At 39.1% G+C, this 17,231-nt stretch overlaps 1 protein-coding gene across 1 annotated transcript in view; it reads right to left on the bottom strand.

The window, feature by feature from the left end:
• The window catches only part of MYOM2 (myomesin 2), a 98,176-nt gene that overhangs the window by 20,843 nt on the left and 60,102 nt on the right, over nucleotides 1-17,231 (bottom strand). The window contains exons 19-27 of the mRNA XM_073336199.2: nucleotides 16,789-16,967; nucleotides 16,444-16,558; nucleotides 15,349-15,505; nucleotides 15,128-15,234; nucleotides 11,327-11,371; nucleotides 10,805-10,941; nucleotides 6,492-6,636; nucleotides 6,321-6,380; nucleotides 4,404-4,471 (exon numbers count right to left, since the gene is read on the bottom strand). Of these exons, the coding sequence (XP_073192300.1) occupies nucleotides 4,404-4,471; nucleotides 6,321-6,380; nucleotides 6,492-6,636; nucleotides 10,805-10,941; nucleotides 11,327-11,371; nucleotides 15,128-15,234; nucleotides 15,349-15,505; nucleotides 16,444-16,558; nucleotides 16,789-16,967 (1,013 nt within the window). The remainder of the gene's footprint in view (nucleotides 1-4,403; nucleotides 4,472-6,320; nucleotides 6,381-6,491; nucleotides 6,637-10,804; nucleotides 10,942-11,326; nucleotides 11,372-15,127; nucleotides 15,235-15,348; nucleotides 15,506-16,443; nucleotides 16,559-16,788; nucleotides 16,968-17,231) is intronic.

Here is a 17,231-nt window from a genome sequence, read left to right as displayed (position 1 = left end):
ACCACACATCTCGAAGAACTTTTAATTTCTATAAAGTAAATACTTTCTCTTCTTCTTTGAGTGCTGGTCCCAATGTGTATTCCACTATGGGTGAATGACAAGCAGCACTCAAGTAGAAGGAGGGTGTGAGGATGAAGGTGGCACAGCCAAATGAAGGACCACTATTCCAAAAGATGCATCAGCAGAGTCCTGTACCCTGGCACAATGTCTCACAAACGTGTGAATAAAACTCCATGTAACTGCTTTGCAGCTATCAAGTAGAGGCACTTTTTGAATTGATGCCACTGATGTGCACTCTTGTGGAATGAGCCCTTATCCCAAGAGAAGGGGGGAAATCAGTCAGCTGACAGCAGAGCAAAATACAGCCCAAGATCCAGTTTGAGAGAATATAGTCTAACCCGAAACTCTTTCTGCTGTGGTGACAGATAGTCTAGGAGACTTTCTGATTGTTTATGTTCTCTGCAGGTAAAAGGCCACGGCTGACTGAACATCAAGAGAACGGAGCCTCCTTTCTTCTGAATATGCATGACATTCTGGAACTTACTGGTGCAGGTGAAATGCAAACTACTTTGGGGGTGAATTTAATGAAACTTTGTCCCTATGGAATATAGTAAATCTGTCATCAGGACTCCAAGCTCACCAATCCTCCTGGCTGAGGTGATCGCTACCAGGAATACAACTTGAATGGAAAGGAGAGACATGGAGCCAGAACCTAATGGTTCAAAGGGAGGCTTAGCAAGGACCTGGCTTTTTTTATTGGCAGAAGGCTTTGATTAGGCCTTTCCAGAATCTGCAATTCAGTGGCTGTGCAAAGATCAAGATACCCTGTGAAGGTGGATGGTATGCATTGATTGCTACCAAGTGGACTCATAAGGAGTTGATAGACAAATCTTAAGGAAAGTATATAGACAAAAATAAGAGGCATATAGGCAGCTTCTGGGTGTATATTTGATGCACCCAGATAGAAAAATGTCTCCAGTTGGCTAGGTAACATTTTCTAGTGGAATCCTTTTACTATTAGAAAAGATGTTCAGTACAGTTTCACCGCATGATCATTCTGAGGATAATGCCCATCCAAAAACCAAGCCCTGAAATGAAGCAGACGGTGGTTGGGATGCTTGAATTTGCTGTTTCACTGCATCAGGAGACAGGAAAATATCAGAAATATGATCGGTGCCCAAGATAACATGCATGGGAGGCTCAGAAACCAAAAAATTGTCTGGGCCAGTTGGGGGCAAGGAGAATGACTCATGTTCTGTCCTGCTGAATTATTTGTAAGACCCAACATAGGAGTGGTAGTGGAAGGAAGGTATCGTTCAAGTGATCTGACCATGAAAGAAGTAGAGCATCACCTCTGGAGCAGTATATGCCACACTTCCTGTTCATTTTGGGAGGCAAACAGGTTTCTGGTGGGGGTCCCCCACTAAGTAAAAATATTATTCATCACAGAGTCGTGTAGCTCCAACTTGTGATCAACAGCAAAATGTTTGCTGAGAGAGTACACTAGGTTCCCTGAGAGGCAGACTGCCAATAGGGTGATCCGATTGTGTGATGTCTGACATTATGAGGGCCTGGTGACCTTAAATGAATGGGTGAAAGGCTTCTCAAGCCCTTTGAACTGCTTGCAATTCCAGAATATTGATGTACATCTTGGACTTTTGGGATGTCCAGGTGCTCTGTGCTGTACAGTGTTCGTGTGGGCTCCCCAACCCAACAGGGAGGCATCTGTAATGGTCATCCTATGTGGTGAGGAGGCAAGGAATGAAACGCCCACACATACCCAGTGGGGATTTTTCTACCATAGCAGGGATATTAGTTTGGTGGGAACAGTAACTATGGTGCTCCTGGACTGCAGATTTGGTAAGTACACTGTTTGAGGCCAGGCTTGCAGGCAACCAACGTGGAACTTGGCAAAAAGCATGACCTAAGTGCATGAAGCCATATGATCCAGGAGAGAAAGAGAGACAACTCTTGACAAGTACTAAAGAGTTTCTTATGACCTGGTCTATGAGATTGTTCATTGCCTGAAACCTGTCCATAGGCAGGTAAGCCCTTGCTGTGATTGTATTTAAGGACATCCCAATAAAGTCTAAAGTCTGTGTTAGGGTGAGGATGGACTTTTTGGAGTTTGCATTGACCCCTAAAGAGAAGAGAAGTTGCAGCATTGGCAACGTCAACTCACAGGCTCTTCGCATGTCCTGGCAACAAGAAGCCAGACGTTGAGACAGGAGAAAAACATGAAACCATGGCATCTGATATAGACTGCTACCTCAGAGAACACCTTGGTAAAGACCCTGGGGGAGGCAAAAGGGAGTACTCTGTAATGAAAGTGGTTGGTGCACACCATGAATCTGAGAAACCTCCCAAGAGCGGGGTGGATGTCCATGTGAATGTAGGCGCCATTCATATCAAGAGCTGAAAACCACGTCTTTCTCCAGGGATGGAATTATAGATGCCAATATGACCATCTGAAACTTTAGTCTGAGAATACAACTGTTGAGATGGCAAGGATCAAGAACGGGTCTCCAACTGCTCTTCTTTTGGGTACTAGGAAGTACATTGAGTGAAAACCCCACATTTGGTACTCGAAAGGAACCCACTCTATTGCTCCTTGCTGTAAGAGGGATTCTACTTCTTGTTTAAGAATCTTCTCAGGAGAGTAGCCCCCAAAAGGGGGTGGGAAAGGAGATATTGGAGGTAGTACAGATGTAAACTCTATTGTATAGCCAGAATGCATGACATTCAGAACCTATTTATCCATTGTTATTTCACTCTAGGTGTTGAAAAATAGTGCTAGACAAACCCAAACAAGTGCATGGGGATCAGCGGGTGTTGAACTTAGTGGTTTGCAGCTCTTGATCTCCCATCAAAAAATAACACTTAGCTGAGGGTTGGGGTTGGGATTGGGATGAAGAATCTGCTGTGGAAGATGTGGGGCTTTTGAACCCTGTGTCTCTTTTGGGGTTGCTCATATAAGGTCTCTGGTGGTAGAATTGAGTCATTGGTCTAGGCTTGTATGATTGCCTATGAATTTTTCTGTTGGGGGCAGGAGTATATATATCCAGGTAGTGAAAGGTGTCTCTGGAATTCTTCAGGGTGTGCAAAGACACATCTCTCTTCTGGCTAAACAGATGAGTCTCATCAAGGGGCAGGTCTTCAGTTGGTGTTCTGAACCTCTCTGGAACCACTGAAGCATGAAACCTTGATTCCCTGCACTACATTATAAAGGCAGAAGCCATCACCCTTGGAGATGTATCAGCTCTATCTACCACTGATGGAAAAGTAGCCCTGGCAACCATCTTGCCTTCTTCTATGAGAGCCTAGAAATTAACTCCGTCCTTCTGGTACTACCCTATTGTAAGGGTTTAAAGTGAGTGTAGTGTACTCGATGGCACCTGCTTCGCTCAGTATATATAGAGGACATAGCTCAGAGCATGACTTGGGTGGGAGAAGGTGTGAGTGGATCATGGCACACTTCAGCTATCTCTGGCTAGAGGAATGGTCCTTAGGGTGCTGTACTAGCCAATATATGTTAGAGACAGGCATGTGGCTGCTCTAATTTGTACCAGAGGGCAGTTCAGCTCCAGGACTGGGAGAAGCAGAATGGCAGTTTAGAGGCACTTTTGCCTCCCCACACAGTTATGCTGGGCAGGAGCTGAAGCTAAAGTCCTATGTGTGTTCACAGATAATTTGTGAACAGAAAAAAAAGCTACTAAATGTGTAAGATAAATTACTCATAATGAATTATTCAATCAACTCTAATTAGAAACCCAAAACCTATTAAAAATGAGTAGTTAAAACTAATACAAAAGTGTCTGCGCTGCTCAAAAAGCAGTGAACATCCTGAGTTTGATGTTTCCCAAATTAAATCCTTTTAATTATTCATTACTCTCATTATGAGTTCTTATAAAAAGTAAAGCAACTAGAATAGTCAAGCCTCCTAGAACAGCATGTAAGGACAATTAATGACAGTAAGAGCTTTCTCAGAACTCCGTATACATTACTTTGAAATTAAGATGTTACTTTTTCAAAACCATTGACTGAAAATATGAGAAGTCCTGTTTTGTCATCTAAATTCATACAAGAAATATTTGTTTGCTTAGCTCACTATCAAAAACAAATAATATTTAAAAATGCATCATCTACATAGATTCATAGATATTAAGGTCAGAAGGGACCATTATGATCATCTAGTCCGACCTCCTGCACGACGCAGGCCACAGAATCTCACCCACCGACTCCTGTAACAAACCTCTAACCTATATCTGAGCTACAGAAGTCCTCAAAGCATGGTTTAAAGACTTCAAGGAGCAGAGAATCCTCCAGCAAGTTACTGTTATCTCACATATTATTGTGAGATTTATACAACTGCCTGGAAAATGTTTCCAAATATGTTTTCTCACCTTACAGACAAGTAAAACCTCACAATCTTCTGTAACTTCCCAGTATAAATACTCCAGAAAATGAGGACCTGGGAAACAAAATGAATATAAAACATATGCTATGGAACCTACAAGGGAACACTTCTCACTTCAGTATGAGCAGGGGAAAGTAGATGTTGATCCAATAGAAAGTAGATCCAGGAGCCTTGGTCCCAGTCGTTCATGAACTACATATTTCCTAAAGGAGAAACCTTTCAATGGGTGTTTGTCTTATTGATGTGGGATACAGAAGGAAAAAAAAAAGTGGGACCCATCTTAGTTTGCAGCTGAGGAGATGTACCATTCCCAAATGCACTACAGCTTACTGAGTGAGACAAATAAAGTCCTTAAATTTGATATTACCCAGTTGCCAACTAAGCATACGAAAGAGATAGAATAGGGTTACCAATAAATGTCCAAATGAAATATTTACTGGAGAGGGAATTGGAGAATAAACAAGTGTCTCAAAATGCTCACCCAATTATATGTTCAAAGCAAAAATCCTTGACCAAACATTATTTTTCCAAATTACATTAAATGAAACATATTTAAATAATGTTCTAATATTGCTAAAGAGAAATCTGAACTACTTGTGTTCCCCCATAATCTACTCCAATCCTGCAAATAGGCATGCCAATGAGTAGCTTTCCTGACAGGCACAGTCCCTTTGAAGTCAGTGGGATGACTCATGTGAATAAAGTTATGCATATGTTTAAGTGTTTGCAAGATCAGAACCTAACAACATAAATTTAATGTCTGATCCTATGAGATGTTGAGTCCCTACAACTCCCACTGAAATCAATGAGGGTTGGCAGTGCTCAGCTCCTCACAGGAAAAAATCCTTGGAGCTTGTGCATTGAAGGGAATATTTTGTATCTTCGTTCATAAGACTTTAGATAAACCAACACAGAAAATACAAAATTACATTATTTATGCAGATATACTAGGGATATCAATAAAAATAGGTGGATTAGCAGGGAGATGACAGGATGAACTAATAGGTTTTTGCCATCTCTAATTTTTGTGATTCTGCTAGCTGGTGTCCTGAGATTAGTACTTATACAAAGGTACTTATGCAAACTTTGGAGCAAATAAAATAAGCAATATTTTTTCAAACATTCTAAATAACATACACTTAATAAATTATAATTATAAATTACAACTAGAATGAAAATATTTTAAAAGAAGGATTTAACAGCTATGTATTCTGAATTAGACATCTAACTAGTATGCTAATTTCCTTGAACTGCAAAAATTATTCTTGATTTGAATTCTAATAAAATGTAGACTGAACTTTATACAAAGAAAATAATAGGTGCACATTTGGGGCCCAGTCCTCTATTCTTTGTTGGAGTTTTGCCTATCCAAGGACTACAGGATGAATTTGACACTACACTTTGCACATATGAATACACCCCTCTCTCCCCCCCACCCCACACACAGATACTGATCAATGATATCAATGGAACTACTTGCATGCTTAAAATTAAGCACATACTGAAATGCTTTGCTGGATCAGACAGAGCCTACAGTAGGATCCCACACCCGTTAATTCAGAAGAGAACTTCTTATAAGGTCCCCAACTTTACCTGCCCTGCACTTGTGTGATCATCACATAGTGGAAGCTCTACCACAAACTGAGAGCAGTAAATGACCCTAAGAAAGCATAATTATGGTTTCTGATAGTGTGTGCAAATGTGTTTAAAGCAGACTTCTTGGGAAATAGTGTGTGTAATATAGACTTCTTGGGAAATAAGAATGCAAAGTGTTCAGTATGTCCTGCATGGTGTTCTCAACTCCTATTGATGTCAAGGGGAGTTGAGGACACTCATCATTCACAAGAGGTGCTCCGTTAGCTGCAAAAATTCAGCCCTAAGTCACCAGCCCTTCCTCTCTTACCTTGTTTCCGGAGATACTCCTTTCTCTGGAGCTCAGCCTCAGCCAATACAGCCTTGAATGCTAAATTAATGGTAGAAAAGTATTAAAAAATGTTAGTTGCTGAAGAACTCAAAAGAATAATTGAAGTGCTTTATTTTTCATAGGCTGAGCCAAATGTTTCAGGGAACTTACCATCTCCAATGAGAACTAATGAAGACTGGTTCTTGGCATTTCCATCTTCAATTTGTACAGTGTAAGTTCCTTCATTTTCAATTGTAAATTGGTCCATCAGCATCTCAATAATGCCATTTGAATAGTCACACTTAATTCTATGGTGCTGGAATTACATAGCATTACAGCAGGTAAGTATAGCTACACAATGCGATGTGTAGTGCAATTTATTTATAATTCCCTAACATACCAGTCATTACCATATTCATTTGCTGATTTTATGTCCCAATTGCCTATTCTTCACCTCTTACTATGAAGCTTTCTGGGGCAGGCCCTGTCTCTTTATTTGTTTTTGTACAGTACCCAGTACAATGGGGCCTCTCTGCTACTATGATATGAATGTTCAATAATCGTAACAACAATTCTTTTTTCACCACTTATAAATCTAAGTGTAATGGACCATGCTGGCTTCATGTGAATGAGTAGTTGGCCCACAGAGTGGATACTATTAAGTCTACTACTGGCTTCAATACTGCAAAGATATCAGCCAGCATGGAGCTGAGTAGAGTTCCACTGAGGCCAGCTGGAAGGTCGAGGTTAAGAGAAATATCTTCACACTGTAGATAGAACTACTATAACCAATCCAAAGAGCAGAACTTGGCAGTTGGTTGTAGGGTCCCTGGGCTGGAACCCCATGCAGTGAGAAGCCCTGGGTTCCCCTACCAGCCACCAAGGAAGCTAGCATGAAGAAGGGGGCAAGGATAACAGAGAGCCCTGAGAAAAGACACTGAGGACCACAAGGCCCAGAGTCAGAGCCAAAGGTCTGATACAAAGTGTTGGACTTTTTTTGTAGTATTTTTCTGATACCCCGGAAGGGATAGACTAAATCATGACCTGGCCAGAGGGTTGAGTTACAGGAAAAGACACCACTGCAGTGAAGAAGCAATGGTCTGCAGGGGGCTACCAGATGGGGAGAGAGCTGCTATGTTACGACTGGCCACGAGGAGGCAGTGAGTGAATTCTTCCATAGGCTGCAAAGAAGATGTGGGAAAGGAAACAAGATGGCATCATTTTGGAAAGAAAACTGTGTACATGAGATTAAGGGTATGTCTATACTGCAGTCATGTGGCCATGGCTTCACTGTTCCAGTACCTGAGCTCGCTAGATTAAAGCGAGCTCAGACATGTCTACTCAAGATACTATTATACCTCATGATTGCAGTACAGATGTACCCTACTACAGATTAGATTATTACATTACACTCATTATGAGACGGATCTTGGTCCAGTTAAATGGAGTGGCCTTTCAATACTGAATGGGAGCAGTATTAGACCCTGTATTTTTAATAATCATTACTGACATTTTCAAAAGTACAAATCATACAAGGGAAATACTTATGGCATGTTGTGGTAAAGAGCTGAGCTCTCTCAACTTCCAGTGGAATCAAGTGGCTCACAGAAACAGGTCTTAAACATATAAACAATAGTGAGAACATATGCCATTCAATAAAGAAAATAAAGATCTAAAACTAAATAGAGGGAAACTGAAAATATGAACAAAATTATAAATGCAATAAATAAAGCAAAATAAGAAGCTACATTATTTGATATGAAACATAAAAAAGTTATAGCAGAATAAATGAAATGCAAAAAAAAATAAACAAACAGGCATGGAAAGCACATTAACAAAAGGGGAATCAACTACTGCCAAACAATATGAAGGAATCCAAAGAGAGCTGGACAAGTTTGGAGCAACAAGTGAGGGAGATGATTTTGTGTCAGCGTTTTGGATGGATTGAAGAGAGGTAAGGTGCAAGGATCACGGGCACGATGGGAAGAGGTTACAGTAGTCAAGGTGACGATCTTGGAGGTACCGTTGAGAAAAAACTGGTGGGTTTGACGTGGAGTGAGAAAGAGAGCATGGGTCTACAAATTACAGAATCCTGAGGAACAGAAAGGATGGAAGAGCTGCTAACAGAAATAGAAAAGAAAGATAGGTTCAGATTAATTTCCCATATAAAGTCCTTACTTATGTGAAGAGTTCCACTAAAATCAATGTGCCTACTAGTATCAATAACAACTTGTGTCAAGAAGAGTTAGCAGGATCAGGCCTTTACTTGTTAAGGACAAGAGGCCATTTTGAAAAATAGATTACTGGTACTGAAATCTGAAGGTTTAATTTAAAATATCAAGGAAGCAACTATGAAATGAATGTCATGGGAAAAAATAATGAAGGGAGAAGTAAAGAAAGAACCAGTATGATAACTAGAGTATTTATTAATGGAATGACATACAGAGAGGAGAATATGTACATTATTTGCACATAATTACAATGGAGATGTGGTCATAAAATCTGGATGTTGACTTCTTTCTTTGAACATACATAGTAAAGTAATATCACAGGATAAAGGAGAATTGGCTCAGTCACCACATTAAACAGGACATTGGCATATATAATCAAAGTCTGTAGGTAAAGAAGGTACAAAAGAGTTGGTGGTCATGATTAAAAAGAGGGATTTGTGTGTGAAATGAAGAGAAGCTACATGTTATGCATTAAATTAAGTATCAAGCAGTACAACTAAATCAAGAAAACATTTCTCTTGGTCTCTGATTCCAGACCCTGTACTCATTGAAGTCAATGGCAAAATGCCCACTGATTTCAATGGTACAGAAACAGACCCAAGAGAGAAAACTAAATTGGTGTTTCCAGCAGTAGAAAGGAAATTAGAAAAGGGAAAATACAAAGGCTCAATCTTGTCCTTTTTCTTGCTTCTTGAATTTGTTATATTTCTTACTTTTGGGCACAGGGAGCAAGATTAAAATGACTAAACAGTGCCAGTTAATTCCATTTTCACATTACTACATTTCAAACATCTTTCAGAAGTGGGACCAAAGGAAGTTTTCCCAATTAGGGCCCAGAAGAAAGTTATTTCATTCTCATCAATGACCAGAATCAAACTACATTCTCACCAGCACAATGGTCTATTGAACATGTTCACTGACTGCAGTCCAGTCTCTAGGCAGGTTTTGGAAAATAATTAGGCTTCGAGCTGTTGCCATTATGCAGCAAGATGAAGTTCAATGATTTTATGGGTACCATAAATACAAGACTTTTATGTGACTTTCCACAAAAATATCATCAATCTCCACAAGTAAATGTCACCTGTGGATTACTAATTAAAATGGTGAAATAATACAGCTCGACTGCAAGAGGCTATCTATGATGTCAACTCTTTCAAAACAGATGCACACTAAAAATAGATGAATCAGTTCTGTAAACAGTTCCAAATCCAGAATATTGAAACTTCAATAGATGCGAGTAATCTTTTATTCATGTTTTCAATGTTACAGTTTATTACTTCTCAAGAAAAGCTATAAGGGGGAAAGAAATTTATTATTCTAACAGAGAAATATTCTCTCTTAATCCTGTCAATATGTAATCCAGGGGAATGTTCTTTGCTCTCTAGGGTTTGCAAAAAATGCAGACAAACTTCTCTTATCAAAAATGTTTTCTGCAACCTAAGGGACAGATTAATCACTTTGAAGCCATAGCCATGCTGAGGGAGCAGTGTGAAAGCACCCCACCCCAGAAAGATTACTGCGGGGATTGTGTGGCAGACAGGCACAGACTCTCTGAATGCTGCTCTTTATGTACAGAGGGTGAGCAATGTGCTCCCCCCGGTGTGCTGGCCCTGCACTGCGACCTGATGGTTGGGGGTTGGGCAGGGGAAAGAGCATGGTGCTTATCCTTACCCTTATCCTTCCCTGATCCCTTTACAGGGTCCATTGCAGTGAATGGTCTTAGTGCAGCAGTGCAAAGGTAGGGGAAGCTGCTGCCTTACCCTTCTAGTGGCAAGGCAGCCCTGCAGATTATTGTTCTGATAATACTCTGCATAAATAATAAAAATTCCAACACATGGGAAAAGCTCCCCATAAAAACCTGCATAGCCACCACATTATCCTCCTTCAAATCCCTTCTTAAATCATACTTGTATTGTGATGCCTACAAAATATTTGGCAACGGCTGAGCAGTAGGCATACCATGACTGATGCTTATTACACCACGTATGGTTATCTCAGTGTTACTTTGTTCTCCCCATCACTTGTTTGTCCAATTATCCCTAGCTTCCATATCTCAGAATATGCTTAAATTATAAGACCTTTGGGGGCAGGGCCTGTCACTTTATGAGTTGTGTATATAGTACTTAGCACAGTGGCATTCCTTCCAGGCACTACCAATACATCAACATTAATAATAGGGTAGACAATGCAGATTTAAGTAATTCACATGCAAAAGTGACGTAAAGGCAACTATAGCCTTCCACATGTACTTACATCACTGTTTACAACTTCTTTATCATTAATAACAAATCTGAAGCTGGCATTCGGTGACAAGCTCTCAGCTTGAACCCAGAAACGAACCTCTCCTTTATCAAACATCTCATAAGCTAATTCTGATTTCAGAGGAATTGCTACAAGAATAAAAGCAAGCAAAAGTCAATAATGCATGAACCCTTGTGAGCAAGAAGAGAGGAATAAAAAACAAAACTCTCCTGTACCCTTGTTATGCATTTTAAAGCTTCTTTCTAGGAGTCAGAGCACGATCTCCACTACATCCTTAACGCAGTGTTTGAGGATTTTGCATAATAGACACCCTGCCAGTATGGACAACATCGAAGGACTCTTGAGTGATGAAGATTGCTATCAGATAAGAGCTAAAATTTGTTTTAAATTAATCAAAAGATAAGCAAGCAAATTTTGCTGTGAAAAATGAGACTGTCATTGTCCTTGGGAAGCACAGCCATCAATGTGTAATTGTTTCATGAACTGTCTATTAAATTCAGAAGTTCTACTTACTTGGGTTCTTTATATCATGGCTTAGTGTCATCAGACGTTCAAGCTCTGAAATTGTTAAAAAGTTTGAGGTATTAATTTATTCTGACAGAGTTAAAATGCAACTGTTAAAACAGTGTACAAATCAGCATCAATGCATAAATAATCTGCTTATGGCTTGTGGGAAAAATACTCCAAAAGTCTCTGAAAATTCAGGTCTCAAAAGCTAAATTTCAGAAGACAGGAAAAACTTAAAATTCTGGCCCATGGAGTTAGTAAGTTTTCATATTTAAAATGTATGAGAATGTAAGCATGGAGCTAAAACTCATTCTATGGGATTTACACTAAAGATATATAGGCATTATGCACCTAACCTGCATCTAACACCCTCTTTATCTGCTGACCTGGCTCACTGACGTATCATTTCCAAAAGGTTTCTTTGCTAAAACAGCTAGATTGAGAGCTGGTTGGTAGGAAAGGTTCAAATAGCAGTAAATCCTTATGAAGATTGTGTACCAGGCTAGGTTCCACGTAGCTGGGAAATAGGACTAATCCTACTTAACATATTTATTACTGGTAGGGACTTGGAGGAAGAAACTAAGTGCATCATTTCAAAATTTACAGATAATACAAAGACAAGAGGAAACGATCAAGGATTTTAGGACACAGTGGAGGATTTAAAAAAGTTGCAGAGGATTTGATCTAGTTTTGGGAAATGTCTGGATAGCTAAGAGATTATTTTCAATGGTGGAATAAGTAAGGGGAAGAGCAGACAAAATACGTATGGGAAGAGCAGACAAAAAGTAAAATGATCATTCCATGTGTTAGTCATGGCAGAGGAAGAAAGGATTTAAGTTTAGTGGGGGAAATACTACCAGGGTTGGGTCACAGTGCATGGCTTTCAGCAAAAAAAAGACTAGGAATGTGTTAGGGTGGCACACAGATGCTATGGTGATGGGCCCACTAAAAATACAACTGGATGCACAGATGGATCAGTGATATGTGTTAACTTAAAACTAATAATAACAATGATAAATTAAATATTCTAGACAAAGCCTTTAAAGGCTTTAAAGGCCTTTAAAAGCCACATCTTTAGTATGTACAGATGGGGTTGTCTAAGACTAGACAGAATAATAATGGCTATTCAGTGCCCCAAAACTTCATTAACTCAGAGTGAAGGTTGACCATCAATGCCTTTAGAGCATCAAGTGCACCTAGATCTAAGCCTGTGAATACCAGGAAATACAGAGTTAAGGTACACACCAGTCCTGCCCCTAAACCTTAATCCTGCCAAGCACTACTAGGGATACACTATAACTAGGTTTCAGAAAAACTGTCCTATAATGAGTAGGTGTAAGAAAAACTGCCCTATAATGAGTAAGACACAGTAAATGTGACTTATTACGCAGTGGGCTGTGATCTACAGAATTGTGCTCTCTCACTCGTCTGTGTGGATTCCAGCTGCCCTTCACAGTTTTAGGGACAGCTATATTGATTGATCTAAGCTTACTTACAGCAGGTTGCCACAGTTCACACTATGATAGGAGAAGAGGTGCATCTACACCCAAAAGGATCATGGACCCCTCATTTCTGTGCTGAGTTAGATTGGTAATACAAGTACAGGGGCATAACAGTCTATTCTTGCCACGGCAATCTGTAGCAGTCCACTGGCATACATTACAGTGTACTACAGGACATAAGTAAGTGCAAGTGACATTCCAGAGTGAATAGTTAGGACAAGGGTCAAGGGACAGTAGAATCTGGCATCTCTGGGGTAGTTTGTGCAAAGTACATGAAGCGGTTGAATACAGGCACAACAATTTTTTAAACATCTGAATAATTATGTGGATTGCAGAATACTTAGAAAAATCAGCTCTTAGAGTAAATTGGTCTCAGCCTCACTACAGTGATGCTACTGTCCCGCAGTAATCAAGGATTGGGCGAACAGAGAAGGGAAAGTTAATGTATGGTATGAAAGATCTCTTGAAAGGGTTCAAGTGTGTTTCTCATGGAATAAATAAGTCTACAAGGTGACCTCATTACAGTTTCATAGGAAAAGAAAAAAAAATCCAGGAGTGGGATTTTCAGTGTCTGACTTAGGAGCACAAGTCCTGCTGATATTCAGTTACATTCAATGGGCCTAAGTCATTTAGGCACTTTTGAAAATCCCATCCCTAGATTTTTTCATATCTTCTGAAATTGTAATGAGATCATCTTTCAGTCTGTTTCACAAAATGCAGTGCAAGCACGCTCCATCCACCTAGGCACGTACTTGTGTTCCTAGCCTGTGCTATCCTGGCTTCAATGCTAGCTAGATTAATGCAGGTGTGAGTACATCTACCTGAGCTGCAATTGCCCCTCTGATTGCAGTGTACACATGAGCTAAGTCACTTAGCTCAAGTCCTTGGAGCACAAGTCCCATTGAATGTCCCACCTCTAATACTTGATTCCACCCACCTTTAATTTATTTTGAGTGTAAATCAAGTTTCCAGTTGAATTCTATGGGCTTTGGGTCAGCTTTAGATGCTTAAAAGAAAGCATATACATTATGTGACAATAATTGAAAGCTGTAAAATGTGAGGTTTGGGTTAGATCTCAAGATGCATTACAAATCAGTTATTAGAAAGTAGGCAGATAATATTTGAAGGAAAAGATGAATGTAGATGAATAAAAAAATATAATTGGGAGGAAGATAGGAAGGTTCCCTGAATAGTAAAGCCTGCCTTAAAGTAGGAAGAAGTCTAGATCTAATCCAAAATTAATGGGCCAAATTATGCTGGGTCGTATATAGATGCAGCCACACAAGAGGCAGCCATAAAATACAACGTCTATTTGGGAGGACAACAACCAGAGCTGTCTGTAGCTGCTGATGGCATAAAAGGGTGACAGGGAAGGGTGTGACCAGATCACCACCCTCTAAGTACCGCAACAACTGCCAGGAGATCACTGGAGGGAGCATGGGTGTGACCCTTGCTAAAATGTAGCAAGTGAACCTCTCCAATACCCTCACCCTCCCAGCTTCCCTTGGATGGTGATGGGCACACTAAATAATGGCAACCCCAGTGAAGTAGAGCATAGCTACTCCAGATTTATGTCAAGGTAACTGAGAGAAGAATTTGGCCTAATATCTCAAGACACTGCTATTCAACTAATATAGTTCTTCCTCCTTCCTTCCCATTACAGCTCTGCATCTTAGACTTATAACCTAGTTCTATACATTTAACTCCAGAGGTTGTATCTGTATTTTTCAAACTATTTAAGTCACTTTGGATAGTGTATAGGATTTTGAATTTAGGTTAATTAGCTGTTACATGGTTGATTATTAAAGACACATACTATGGGCCAGCTTTTCAGAGCATGTTAACTGTAGAATTAGGGACATAAGTTCACCAAATAGTGCACACAGCTAATTGGATTTTCAGAAGCTTAACTGAATTGCTCGTGCAATTGAAACTACCAGATTTTTTTTGGTAGTGTTTTTTTGTTTTGTTTTCTTGCAGATTTTATTGCATCCTTGCATTACAGTAAATTTGAAAATTAATACTAATTGTGTACAACCTTTATCTTTTTTTTTAATTAACTATTTCCTTAAGTACACAATGCTGAAATTTCACTTGTATGCTAACCAGGAAAATAGACAGCCACTCCCAGAATGCCTGTTCATTCATATTTATTTTGCTCTTCTGCACAAAATAGAATGGGTGCTTTAGTGTCAGGAACCATAAGTAACTTCTTATGAAATTACCTAGTTTGCTTGTACATCTGGTTTTCTTAATATAGCCCCACAAATAAAGAGAGGCAGTGCTTAAATAATAGTGCTCTTACCTTTCTCATCCATTTTAAAGCTGGATGAGATGCCATCTGTGTCACTAACAGCTACAGAATAGGTTCCCAAGTCCATTTTATCAGGATTTTTGAAGTACAACTTAGAACTAAAGAAATCATTAAAAATATATATATATACACAGTTAGTGGCTTTGTCACAAGTGGGCAAAGTTTTACAAGAACAAACTTCTAGTGCCTTTATACAGAGTTGCAGAACTTACTGCTCTCCAGTTGTTTCAACATTAAATTTGTCAAGATCAGTAATCTCTTCATAGGATTTAGACCAAGTAAAATCTGATGCCTCTGTAACTTCTGGGCAATCAAAAGCTAGGTAAATGTTACCTTCTTCATCCACATCTGCAGTAATTTCCTTAGTTCCTGAAAATTAAGAATCAGTTCACAAACACAGCAGTCAATAAACAGCATTTATTCTTCAAGGCCCCAGTTCAGCAAAGCACTTAAGCAGGTACTTAAATCCATTCTTCTTCAGCAATGTGTCTTAAGCACATTAAAACGGGCTTCAGCACATTCCTAACTTTAAGCATGCATTGAAGTGATTTGCTTAACATCCTAGAATGGGGTTTCTTATAATGTACAAGGAAACAGAAGTCTAAAAAATGCTTAGTGATACTAAGCTATGAAAAAAAACTAACTGTAAACTTGAAAAGTAAACTAGTAACATAAATTATAACACAAACTAAATTATTTAAAAATTCTTGCAGTGTTAACAATCAGCATACCAGGTTATGCCTCTCACACTCAAATTAGGCAATACTTTACTGTATCAGCAGACTCACTGAAATCAGCGAGACTAGTTTTGGAGTACTACTCAGTGTGAATAAGGGTGGCAAAATGAGGCCTTATTAATTATTTAGCAACATGGTAACTAAAATTTTTTTTTAATACCCTTGTGTATAATACATGTCCTTTCAACACCTACCACAGTAGATAGCACTGACAGTGGTTGTTGTAAATGTCTTGTTCCTAATTAGATTTAACGGAAAAGGCAATGCTTAAAAACTTTCCAGTTGCTTTAAATAACTAAATAAGATTTACAGTTAGCTAATCTCAGCATTTGTATTAATCCAGGTATTTTCCCTCAGTAAGTAAAAGAAATTACAAGGACACACTGCCAATATTTTGATAACCATATCAGCAGATATAGTTATCTCAGTTAAAACTGACAAGTTTTTCAGTACCAACATTAAACTCTCCTGAGTTCCTGGAATACTTATTTCTGCTACAGTAGTGTTTACACCATTTTCTAAATTATATCTACATTTTATGTTTGGGGGATAACATAATTTAGTTCATACCTGGTTTTGCCTCGACAAGCACTGGCTCAGAAATATCAGATGATTTGCCTACACCGGCTTTATTTACTGCACGGACTTTGAAAACATAGGTTTTGCCCTCATGTAAATCACTGACCTTGAAAAGGACAGAGTGAAGTTTGTGTTAATTACATAAATTTGTATAACTGAGTAATAAGAATTTGTTAGCAGAAGTCCAAGGGTGATATCCTAGCCCCATTGAAATCAATGGTAAAACTTTTATTCATTTCAATGGGGCCAGGTTTTCACCTCCAGGTTTTCTTGCTTGGTCACTTTTTCATTGAAACAACAATAACTACAACAACCTTGTAGTAAATGAAGTGTTACCTCTAAGTAACAGTGTGATATTTGATTTTCATTAGCAGTGGTCCACTCTTCTGAATCTACTTCCTTATAGTCCACAAAATACCCAGTAACAGGACTGTCACCAATGTACACAGGTGCTTTCCATAGAAGTACCAGTGATGTATTCCTAACTTCACAGAATGTCAGATCATAGGCAGGCCCTAAAATATTTTGAATATTGAAAAAATTAGTCAAACTTAATAACGTTTTATAACCTGGCCCTTTTGGACGGGGGAGGAATGTACAATTTATTTTTTTGTTTTGTTTCGTTTCAATTCCCCCCCTTTAGAAAAAGAAGTTGTATATATTGCAATACTTTCTCAGGTTAAAATGCCTATGTCTATGTCAACTCACAAAAACTGTTTACTGCACCACCTCCCTTATGCAAGAATAACATTAGTATTCCAAAGCGTACATTGTTAGCT

Source organism: Lepidochelys kempii, chromosome 3 (genome assembly GCF_965140285.1).
Source record: "Lepidochelys kempii isolate rLepKem1 chromosome 3, rLepKem1.hap1, whole genome shotgun sequence".
Lineage (NCBI taxonomy): Eukaryota > Metazoa > Chordata > Testudines > Cheloniidae > Lepidochelys > Lepidochelys kempii.
This window is presented reverse-complemented; position numbering and strand designations above follow the sequence as displayed.